We start from the raw sequence: 12,390 nt of genomic DNA on the forward strand, positions 1-12,390 counted from the left end.
ATTTTGAAAAAAAAAAAAAAAAAACTCTCTTGTTGCTGCCGCTGGGTATCAATGGTGGTTCCTTGTGTTTGATCAAGGCCTAGGGGTTGGTGTTTGATCCAATCGACACTCTGCGGTGAGAAGTCCGAGTGGGTTGTTGTTATTTCTGGTCTTATTTATTGGTTCTCTTCTTCAGCGTTCTTCAGCGGAACACGTAAGTAATCTGAACTTTTTTTTGGCAGAAATTTCTGGGTTAAATTCGCTGTTTTCTATTCTGTCGGCCTAGTCTATTTTGGAGTTCTGGCCACCCGATGGCTTTGAGATTTTGGTCGATTGTTAGGACCATTAAGAAGAGGACTCGATTCTGTTTTGAGGCAGATCAGACCTCCAGTTCAGCAGTTGTGTAGTAATCTGCAGTCCTGGCCGATATTGATTCTGCCCAGAATTTCTTTTCTGATTTCTGATGCCTGTTGAAGTTGGTTGTTGCATATATCTTCTCGATGGATTAGACCTTCTAATCTGTATTTAGACTTGTTACTTGTTCCTTAAACATCTGCTGCTGAAGTTTCTGAAGTATTAGGATCGATGGTCAGATTTCAGAATTTGCTGTCCAGAATTGAGTTCTGATTTGATTTGTCTATTCTAGTAATGTTTTGATTTTGATCGTACTTTATCCATACTCTATTTCTATTATTGGATATCCTATTTGTTGGTGCAAACTTTGCGCTTCGAAATTCCAGATTTTGAATTTGGTAATTCTGGGTTTTAAGGACTATTGGCTGACTAGTATTGGACTGTTGTTGTCTACTGTTGGGTGAATTTTGTTGTTCTTTGGTTTATAATTTCCTGTAGTTTTGGGAGTGGTTTGGTTGTCAAATCTATCCATACATTAGCTGATTAACCCAACTCCTCTCCTCAATCTTGACCCTCATCTCAAAGTCTCTTCCAAAATACGAAATTGTTCTTCGCCTCCGTTGTCGGTGGTGCCCTCTGGTTCTTGTTGAACAGCTCGTATATGTCATTTCTGGGTGCAGAGGCTGAGGTGAAGGAATCTCTGTTGTTGCCATCGCCATCGCCATCGTCATCGTCGTCGCCGTCGAGGAGCTCTTACTGAATATCGAAGGTTTTGATGGCATTGCCAAAGATTATAGGGAGGGTATAATTGTCATTTTAACTCGACACTTAACAGTGACTGACGGTAGGGGGTATGAGTATAATTGGTGAAACAGAGGGGGTGGCATTGTAATTGTGGCATTCTTCAGGGGGTGGCACGGTAAATTTCCCTTTAAATAAATGGTAAAACAATTGAAAAACTTCAAAACATGCTTGATAATGCATGGACAGAATAGACGAAACAAGATAGAAGAAAGATATGACTTGAAGAGTCTCACCCCACTAGCCTAGGTTAGTATTATCTCACCAACCACCCCAGCCTCTCACCAGGAACAGAATCTCACTGCAGCTTTATTGCTCTTAGAAAAATTGTACAAATTCCATTTCATCTAAATTCCTTTTTTATTTATTTATTTATTTTTCAAATGTGTACATGAAACTCTTTTTATAGAGAGGTGGGGAGGGTTATAAACTCTACTTGGGTCTTTCTCCTAGACTTAATGTCCTGTACATTTCCAAGGACTTACATTGGGCTCTTTTTAAGATATTTAATGACTTAACATTTTCAAGGTATTTCACTACTAACAATGAAGCTAATCTACTGACATCCCCAAGACTAAACAACTTTAGAGGACTAAATACAACTAGTTAAATTCATATGGGCCACTTATCCCTCATATATGGGTTTAAAAGCAGGCCCATTACAATAAAATATATATATATATTTATATATATAAAACAAAAATATTAAGCCCATGGTTCATATAATCCGCTAGACAAGGATTTGGGCTTGTTCTGGTGTAAATACTTGTGCAGGAACCTCTCTTGATCTACATAAAAAGGCCCGTGAAAAAATGTCTAATTGTCTATTTTAGCAGATATATATGTGCTTAATGTAGGAGTAGAGTACAAGAAACTAACCCCCACAGTTTTTAACCCCAAACAAAGAAATAAGACACTCAAATAAACCCCCAATGATACAATACCGATATAGGAGCAAAATCAGCTCAAAATCCAACCCGATAGGAGAGAGAAAGACCTGATATAGAGCTGGAGAGAGAGAGGTGCGGGCAGGTCTGTAGGACTCCAATTGAGCTGCACTCTTGGGCGTAGGTAGCCCCTAGGGAGGGTACAAAAATCTAAAAATTTGAGAGACTTTTGATAAATAGTTGATGAGATATTTACCTTCTTGATTTTCAGACATAGGAGAGAGAATCTGAAGATTTCTGCAGGAACAACAACTGGGTGATTTGAACAGCTTCAAGAAGAGGATTGAGTAATCCTATCGTGCCTTCTAAACAACCCTTAACAGTATCTCCTTGATCAAATTCACAATAGAGGAGGAGAGAGAGATCGCATAAAGAAATGGGGGGAAGAAGAATGACACATCCCTCAGGCTCTCAAACATTCAAACTCAATTAATCTTTTTTCAAATCTTTCATTATGAGTACATATGCTTCTCTATTTAAAGAGGGTAGAATAACAATCCTATCATAACTAGGTGCTAGTTTCCAAATAGGACTAGACACTCCTAGCAGGACTTGGACTCATGATAGGACTAGGACAATAATTTCAACATGGAGTAGATAACTAACTAATCTACACTGACTAATAACTGCAATAACAAAGGAAATAGACTCAAAACAGAACTCTAACTAAGCTAATGAAGTAAATCCTGTTTTCCTACTTGCTACCCATATTTTAGGCCCATTACAAAGAAAACCCATGGGATCAAAGGTCCAACACATATATAACCCATCCCATGGTTTATTTGCAATAAAATAAGCCCATTAAGTGACTTATCTACATTAGTGCTTTTGCTCACGAGTTTACAAGGGGCCAATTTTTTGGGGGGAGGAGGAGAAAAGGGTAACCTTTGCAAAAGTTAGGGCTGATTGAACAATTGCTTTTGTAATAGGTATGCCGTTTTTGTTTGTTATGTGTTACTAGTTTTAGTAAGTCATAGGTGTCTTCAGTATAAAGCTCTTCTGGTATCTATGTAATGTTTGATTCAATATGTAGTTGATTTATGATTGAGAATTTTGTTATGAGTAAAAAAATTATTTTATATAAAAAGAGTAGAAAATTGAATGTCATTGAGTTGTCTATTAGCCGATGCCATTTAGTTGGGATAAGGTTATGTTGCTGTTGATTGAGTTGTCTATGGACATGTGGTGGATCAAAAGTATTCCCCATTGAATGGATCGTCTGGATTTTCCACATCATCCATTTATCCTTCCGCTTGACTGAAATCAGTGAAGAAATCCTGATAATGCAGTCAGAAAACATTTTCCCTTTGTTTAGTCGAAATTATCTGTTAGATTCTTGTTGCTATAATGTTTTCTTTTGGGGTACCTGAAGCAGCAATGGTGGAATATGATGAAAAATGGTCAAACCATGTGTATATGATATCTATGTGGTAAGGAAGTGTCTTTTGGATTTTCTGGTTAAACTCCATCATGTGTGCCCACATTACTATAAGCTAAGTGACACTTTCTCAAAAAAACTGGGGTGTTTAGGTGTGTAGGTTTTAGGGTTGCTTTGATCAAAGAGGCCACTTGTGTGGTATCAATTGGCCATATCATTTCTTATGTGGTAAATATACAGCAGAAAGAGGAAAGCATGTCTAATGAAGTGACTGATTTACTGGAATAAAATAGTACCAAAACAGGATCCAAAACAGAGGGATAGGCAAATAGGTTTTGAATGAAATGACATGGAAAAAATCAAGCAATCAGATGAAGGGTATTATGGTAATTTTCTGCCCAAATTAGGGTTCAGAAATTAGGTAAAATAGTCCCAATTGATCTTTGGAAACAGAAATGAGATCTAGACACAACAGGAAATGAAACAGTAGCATTCTAAGGACAGAAACAGTAATCAATTCAGATTTTGAGAATGGAGGAGCAGAATCGGTATTTTGCAAATATCTCAAGATCTGACTGTCAGAATGATCCCAGGTTTTCTTCGTTGTGACTAAACACTGGTTTTCTTCGTTGTGACTAAACACTTAGGTTTGCTTGTTTAGCAATGGAATGTGCCGTTAAATACAGATTATTCCTTAGTTTTATTTTCATGTTTGTTGTTTTGTGTACCATGTGTTTCACACAAGCACTTTGTTTTACTTCACATGAGATGTTCAAGTATGTGAAGTCTTACAATTTCCTAACCAATTGTTTTTTCCGTGATTTTTTGCTTGGCTTTTATATACACATTTCTCAGTGCCTCTTCTCCTGGTGGGCTATGGTTTTGGAGCATCATTTGTAGCCCTTTTTGCTCAGTTGGGTGGAGGAATATACACGAAAGCAGCTGATGTTGGAGCTGATCTTGTTGGAAAAGTAGAGCAGGGGATACCTGAAGATGATCCTCGAAATCCTGCTGTAATTGCAGATCTGGTACTTTTCTCTTGTATGGTCGTCTTATTTACTGAAAAATTTTGCTGCTTATCATGGCATCAGTTTATGTTTTCTTAGGTAATCCTTAGCAAAGAGGACCTACTATTCTACTAAAGTAAAAAAATTCTTGGAGGGGGATGGGGATTAAATAAATAAGTCAGATGCAAAAGGAAGGATATAAAGAGATCGGTATTACTACCTGGATCTTTCCCTTGCAATAACAATTCAGCTCAGTATGGATCAGTTGGTTTAGAGATGGCCTGTCTACTACCTATGATAGTTCAAGTCACTCCTTGCCAATGATTATGGGCTGACAAGGATGGAACTATTCGACTTGTCCTCAGCGCCATGAACAAGACTGCTGTTTATGTTATATGAGCATTGAACTCTTTTGTATGATGTTCTTCCCTCTGACTAGTCTAATGCCAATGCGAGCGAGAAGGGGACGTTCATCAAAGGGATCAATTCCTTAAAATGTGTTACTGTTTAAAATTGTGATCTATTTTGGGTTTCAGGTATTTAGTGCATATTTGTTTAAAATTGTGGATCCTTCGAAACCCCCCCCCCCAAATGTTAGGGTGTAGTGACTCAGCCAAATCAGCTCCATTATTTCTATGTAATGCTGGGTTAATTGTACGAATGTTTCTTGTGGCTTGAGTTATCATGAAACACCATTAGATTAATCTTCAATATGTTGAATTGAATTGCTTTAAAATTAAAAGAGTCGACATATGTAATTGTTGTTTCCTTCTTTTTAACTTCCTAGTTTTATTGTCTGGTCCACTTGCTCAGTCCATTAGCTAGAAGAGTCCATTTTTCATTAGATTTTTGATTAGTCAAGTTTTGTCTTGTGATTTAATATTTTTCTGTATAAATGATAAAAGGTGTTAATGCAGGAGTAGATTACAAGTAACTAACTTCGCAGTTTATAACCCCAAACAATATAAATAGGACCAAGAAACAAAGAAATAATACCATCAAATAAATCCCCAAGGATACAATACCCATATAGGAGCAAAACCAGCCCAAACACTAACCCGATAGGAGAGAGAAAGACTTGTTATAGAGCTGGAGAGAGAGGTGCGGCCAGAGTTGCAGGAGTCCGATTGAGTTGCACTCTTGGGCGTAGATAGTCTCTAGGGAGGGTACAAAAACCCCTAAAGTTGGGAGGATTCTGACGGTTGGTTGTGAAGTTACCATAATTGTCAAGGCGCGTCGCCTAGGCGACGGCTAGGCGTCCAGGCGGTTTGCCTGGGGCCTAGGCGACAACCGCCTTGTTGCACTGCATGTCGCCTTGTGTTTTGGCACTTATTTATGCCAAATATCATTGAAGTAAATGTTTTTAATATTTGTTATTTCATTTACTTAAGATATTATTCATAAATAAGCAAATACCCCCTATTTGAATCCAATAAAAATAGTTTAAAAATCAAATTCCAAAAGGATAAAAAGTCAACCCCCTAGTCCAAGAACAAAAACTGGATTTTGGTTTTAGGGACGAATTTCAACTTTTAAATCCTAGGGTTTTTCTCAATTATGAAAATTTTATAAATTATATCATGTTAAAACATTGCTAAAAACCAAAAGTTCGGTAAAATAATATTTTATTTTGATATTCATAAAATTATTTTCATTCAGACGATTTTAACAGTATTCGCGAACTTAAAAATAAGTTTGACTGAAGCATAACTTTGTCATTGCAACTCAGATTTAAGTAATCTTAGACTTGTTAGAAAATTGGTTTTATGTTATAACTAATACAAAAAGTTTCATATAAAAATAAAATCATTTGACCAGTCAAGCTTATTATAGAATAAGAGCATTTCTCTAAATGTTGATTTTTTTATAACTTAATATTAATTTTTTTATGATTTGATGTGGCTAAATGTTGATTTTTAATGACTTGATGTGGCTTAATCTTGATTGTTTATGATACAAGGTATATATAACTTACTAAATAATGTTAGAAAATAGGAAAAATAAAAAATAACACTTGTTCGCCTTAAGGCGGACGCCTTCTCGCCTAAGCGCTTAGACAACCCTCCACCGCCTTGGTTCGCATTGGCGCCGTGACAACTATGGAAGTTACAAGCTTTCTTGATTTTCTGACCTAGGAGAGAAAACTGAGAAGAACCTTCAAGAATAGCAGCTGAATGCTTCCAACAGTGACTAGGTAAGGATCGTGGGACCCTTTTGAGGCCTAGAATACCTTGATTGAAGATTGGCTGAATAGAGTACAGAAGAGAGAGAGAGGAGATCGATCTCTCTCCTATTCCCACTCAGATTGCTGATCGGTTCTGATTTCTGGAGACTTTTATCAACATCTGAACTATACCTCTTGAATGTTACAGCAAATAAAATAAAAAAGAAGAATAAAACAGATGGGGGGTTGAGAAGGGTGAAAGAGAATAACGGAAGTGGCTATGTCAGCCTGGGCTTCTCACCCACAGCTATCTCAGTTGCTCTAAGCATTTAGTTGCAAACTTTCTTTCATTCAAATATGTTCAATAATGGTGCATATGCCTCTCTATTTATAGAGGAGAAGTTTATAATCATACTAATATTAGGAGCTAGTTTCCCAATAGGACTAGACACTCCTACTACAACTAGGAGCTAGTTTCCCAATAGACTAGACACTCCTACTACAACTAGGAATTCAAAGTAGGACTAGGACTTGACTTTATGACTCCAACATGGAGTAGGACTAACTAACTAATAGTCCATATAGGACTTTACAACCAACTAATGGCCTAATGAGCCTTTATTGAATTAAATAACAACTAATTAAACTAATGAATAAAATCTTGTTTTCCTACCTTCTACCCATATTTTAGGCCTATTAAAGTGGTCCATTTCAAAGAAAACCCATGGGATCAAAGGCCCAACACATACATAATACAACCCAAAGCTTATTTTTAATAAAATAAGCCTAAGTGACTTATCTACATCAGGTGTTATGGATTTTCCTTTAGCGAATGGGATCTCTAGCCACCAGATTTGAAGGTCAAACCTTGGAGAAAACATTTACAAGCAATAAGATGGATTTACAAACAACTTTGATGTTGAATCTAAGAAAGAAGAAGTTAATCTAAATGATAATTTTAGACTGTTTATGGCATCAATTGTTTGATGGTCCTATCTTAATATCTATCGGTATGGGTTCAAATTGATAACTGCAAGGAGTGGTATTCCAAGGTAAATGGACTTCATCGGCTTCTAGTTTTTTTCTTATTGAGCACTTTATTTGGTGCGAAAATGCAGATGTGTATGCATGTGTTGCGTTAATAATTTCAAACAGTTACCTGACCAGCAAAAAAAAAAAAAAAGAGAGATTAGCTAGGGAAACATATTTTAACTAGATATAGTTTCCTTGTCATGTTTAAGGTTGGAGACAATGTGGGTGATTGTGCTGCTCGGGGTGCTGATCTTTTTGAAAGCATTGCAGCAGAAATAATCAGTGCCATGATTCTAGGAGGAGCAATGGCTCAGCGTTGCAAAATTGAAGGCAAGTGTCTTATTTCACATATCTATTGAAATTAAAAAATCATATCTGTTAACTTCAACAATAATTCATGGTTTAATATTCTTATGTTCATACTGTATATATTATCAATTTTATGCTCTAATTTAGTGCAGCATCTCATATTACTAGTGGAGGAGACAGGGCATGCAAAGAATAAATGGTTTATATCTTCATTCTCAGATCCACAGAGATGGCAAAGAGTGGCCACAGGAATTCTTCGGTGAATAAGGACGGATTGTGTTGGAAGGAAGTTAGTTAGAGCTCTCCAAGTAGTGAAGCTTTGACGGAGGATATTGATGCAGATTAATAACCAAAATAGGCTTGTTTTATTAGGAATAAGCCTAGGGATGGGTTGTATATGTGTTGGGCTTTCAGTCCATGTGGTTTGGAGTGTATTGGGCCACTTTTATGGGTCCAAAAGAAGGGCTCTAGGATTGAGTACGGGATTACCAATTAGTTTCTTTTTTTCATTAGTTTCCTTTTTAGTTGGACTTTGATGGGGTTAATTAGTTCCTAATTTCAGTACCTAGTTAGTTTCTAATTTCAGTATTTCTTATTTCATAGTTTCTATTTTTAATTTTAATAACTAGATGACTTACTTTTATTTAGTTTCCTATTTCAGTTTTGGAAACTAAAGTGAGTTTTTGTTATTTGTAAACCCCCATCATTATTATAAATTAAGGAGAGGGCTCTCATTAAGCCCCACGATTTTATGAATGAAAACAATGCTTCTACGTTTTGCTTCCTTGTGAGTGTGCTTTGTGTGTGATCAAAGTGATGGACTGGTGTTCGATCCAATGACTCTTTGCGATGTGAAGTCCAAGAGGTCTCATCAACTATTCTTCTTCTTCTTATTTTCAAGGTTATTGCAAGGTTTCTCAAATCAGATAAGAGATCTGAATTGTGATTGAAGTTCTGGTTCTGGAAATACCAGATCTGTTGCTACCGCCCCTATTCTGTTTTGGAGTTTCAGCCATCAGATGGCCTTGATCCTTGGGTCGATTGTTGAGCCAATGGAAAGGGAGATTCGATACTAACTTGGGGCTGATTAGACCACTGGTTTGATTAAATCTGGTTCTCTCATATTCTGGCCGATTGTAATTTCTGCCCAGATTTGTGACTTGATTTGTATTGGTTGTTGATGAATGATTGCTGATCTTATACTTCACTGATTCGGACTCTTAGTTGCTGATCTCAGCCCTTAATCTGCTATTTATTATTCAGCTACTGAATTGTTGAACATTGACATCAATAGCTTGCTGGACTGTTATGTACTATTCTGATTTTCTTTTATGTTATTGGGGCTGGTTCTGGTTGTTCTTTGATTAAAAGTTCATGCAGTTGAGACTTGGTCAGACTCCCTATCCTAGTCTACATTAGATTTGGTGTTTGAACTAAACAAGTTTGTGCCAAGGAGAAGGGGTGCCATGAGGTCTGATAAATTCCCAAGCTGCCTTGGAGCTGAGGAGCCCAGAAGGGGAGGGAGACCAAGTAACAATATCTTCACTTCTTTGATGATATGTAGAGATAGATGTGATGTAGATTAATTACCAAAATAGGCTTGTTTTATTAGGAATAAGCTTAGGGTTGGGTTCCATACATGTTGGGCCTTTGATCCCATGTGTTTTGAGTGTAATAGGCCACTTTTATGGGTCTGAAAGGGGGGGTCTAAGATTGAATACGGGATTACTAGTTAGTTTTCATTTTCATTAGTTTCCTTTTTAGTTGGGCTTGATTTGAGTTATATTTGTTTCCTTAGGAGTCAAGTTATTAATTGAGTCAGGTCATTAGTAGTTAGTTTCCTTTTTCAACTAGTTTCTAATTTCAGTTTTTAGTAACTATTGTATTAGGAGAATATTTAGTTTCCTTTTTGAGAAACCTTCTATTTTGTAATTCCCTCCCCCATTAACATTATAAATAAAGAAGAGGAGGCTCCTAAAAGCCTAGAATGATTTTGATAAAAAATAATGGCTATTGCTATTGTCTTCTTCATGAATAGTTGTCGTGTTTGATCAAGGTTGATGGAATTGGTGTTTGATCCAATTGATTCTTTGCGGTGTGAAGCCCAAGAGGTTCTTTTCAAGTGTTTTTTTTCTTCTTCTTATTGTTACTATTCTTCTTCAGCCATCTCAGGTAAGTAATCTGAATTTTTCTGCAGAAATTTCTGGGTAAAGCTCTCTGTTTCCTATTCTGTCGACCTAGTCTATTTGGAGTTCTGGCCACCCGATGGCTTTGAGTTTTTGGTCGAGTGTTACCCTTGCTTTATGGAAGACTCGATCCAATTTTTAGAGTAATCTGACCAGGGGATTGTCTGATATATTAAATCTCTCTAATCTGGTCGATCTCTGTTCTAACTCACTTCTGTTCAGAATTCTGGTTCGATTGTTCCAGCTGTTGATGTATTAAAATTGGTAGCTGTTGTTCATGGTTCAGCCTCTGTTATTGGACCACTAAGCCTCTGTTTTTCCTGGTCTCTATTTAGCTACAGAAATTCTGAAACTCTGAGATCGATGGACTGCTGATTTATTATTGCTGGTATATTGGGTTCTTGGTTGTTCTTTGGTTTACAAGATCCTGTTGTTTGGGTCTAGTTTGGCTTGTCAAATCTAGCCCTACATCAAGATGGAAGGATGTTCTAGATATCAACAAGGAGAGGGTAGAAGGGGACCAAGGGGAGGGGGTCTAGGAGCCCGAGGTCAAAATGTCTGAAACTAGAGAATGCTTGGAGAGTCCAGAAGACAAGATGGTTCTCGCGTTGATGACCTTTGAGAGCACTCCAGAGGTGGAGGATCTGTTTGCAATAAGAGAGACGATGGATCCCGATACAGAAGATCTGAGAGATAGGATCTTGCGCTAGACCCAAGAAGCATCAGAGGAGATTGGAACAGTTCGTAAGGACTCCGAACGAAGGAGACCTGAGTACACCCAATCAACCCATATGCTCTTCTTTTTGAAACCCAGCTTCCAGATTAGCTTGATGATTCCTGCAGAATTGACATCTTTAATCCGCCTTAGCCCCAACCCTCTTTCAGCTTTAGGAAGACAAATAGCTGACCAACTTAGCAGGCGGAGGAACCTGGAGCAAAGTGATAATCCACTTGATTTGAAATAAGTCAATAACAGTATATCGTAGTAGAAAACAGCATAAGACCAGGCAGCAAGCAACCAAACACGAGGAGGATAGTGAGGCGATTCGAGAACCAGATGACATCAGAGGCAATCGCATTAGCGAACTTCAGAAAACAAAGAGGGATACAACCTAGAACCACGAAATGACAAAGGAAAGCAGCAAACAAACCACATAAGAAACTCTCTTTTTTTTCATACTTGGAAAAAAACTTCCTTTTTCTCAGACTTGCACTTGTTTTTTTCTTCTTCTTCTTCCTTATGGCTCTGATACCATGTAAATATTTAAGAACTTGAGAAACCAGAACAAAAGAAGTATAAAGGAGAAGAGAGAGAGAGAGTAGAGAAAGATTGAGAGAAGAAGAGAGACAACAAGGAGAGGAGCAACCGATTGTATGTTGCTTCCTCCCTCCATCCTATTATATATAAACCAAAGAGTTCCAACCAAATAAGGTAAGTAGTACATTGTACAGCAAGAGAATAGAAAATAGAAACCTGCTCTTCAGGAAACCAAATAATACTAAAGCAACTTAGTTAACTCTAGGTTGGAACAAACCCCAACTCGTTACTCACATCTTAACAGTGATGGACCATGCCTTAGGGAGCAAAGGTCCTGAGTTCCAACTCTCCTTGGTGCCTCCTTGGTTGCATAGATTTCCCAAATAGATTCTGTTCCGGGAAGGAAAGAAAATTTGAGGAAGGATTCTGTGAGGATTTCTTACACTTAATGAGATATTGTCTTTATTCTTCTTTTCAATATTGGGTCAGTTTGGTTAGCTCCTTGGATTCGAGGGAGGTTTTTACCTTGGGTCTTGTGGGAGCGTGGTTCCTTTTGGGTTTGTATGGGGTTGGTAGAATTGTATACAAAAATATTAAATTTACCTTTTTTATATGTGCTCAAGATATGTGTGACAAATGATGCATAAATTTTGAACCAGGTGAACTAGATCAGGCAGGATGAATAGGTTCATTATTTTTATCCAGTTTAAAGATTGGGACTTAAGAAGGTGATCTAAAGACAGATATGCTTCAGTTGGTGGATTGAATCAAGGATGAATTACAAAGCTTATGGTGTTGGCCTTTGTCGTATGGCTGGGGTATTTAGCAACTTGACCTATTATATAATTCTAGAAATTTAAATTATCCTAAGAAGAGCATAGTGTGCAGAACCATTCTGTTGGCTTTTTGACCAATTTGGCTAACTAATGTTGTAATGCTATTTAAACCACCCCAAACCAAACCCCCCCCCCCCTC

The 12,390-nt window shown here is 37.4% G+C and overlaps 1 protein-coding gene across 1 annotated transcript in view; it reads left to right on the forward strand.

Moving 5' to 3' along the window:
- LOC122081104 (pyrophosphate-energized membrane proton pump 3) overlaps positions 1-12,390 on the forward strand; it is a 36,763-nt gene that overhangs the window by 18,661 nt on the left and 5,712 nt on the right. Inside the window, exons 7-8 of the mRNA XM_042648080.1 lie at positions 4,315-4,487; positions 7,872-7,992. Coding sequence (XP_042504014.1) covers positions 4,315-4,487; positions 7,872-7,992 — 294 coding nt within the window. The remainder of the gene's footprint in view (positions 1-4,314; positions 4,488-7,871; positions 7,993-12,390) is intronic.

The sequence above is a fragment of the Macadamia integrifolia genome, chromosome 6 (genome assembly GCF_013358625.1).
Source record: "Macadamia integrifolia cultivar HAES 741 chromosome 6, SCU_Mint_v3, whole genome shotgun sequence".
NCBI classification, from domain to species: Eukaryota; Viridiplantae; Streptophyta; class Magnoliopsida; order Proteales; family Proteaceae; genus Macadamia; species Macadamia integrifolia.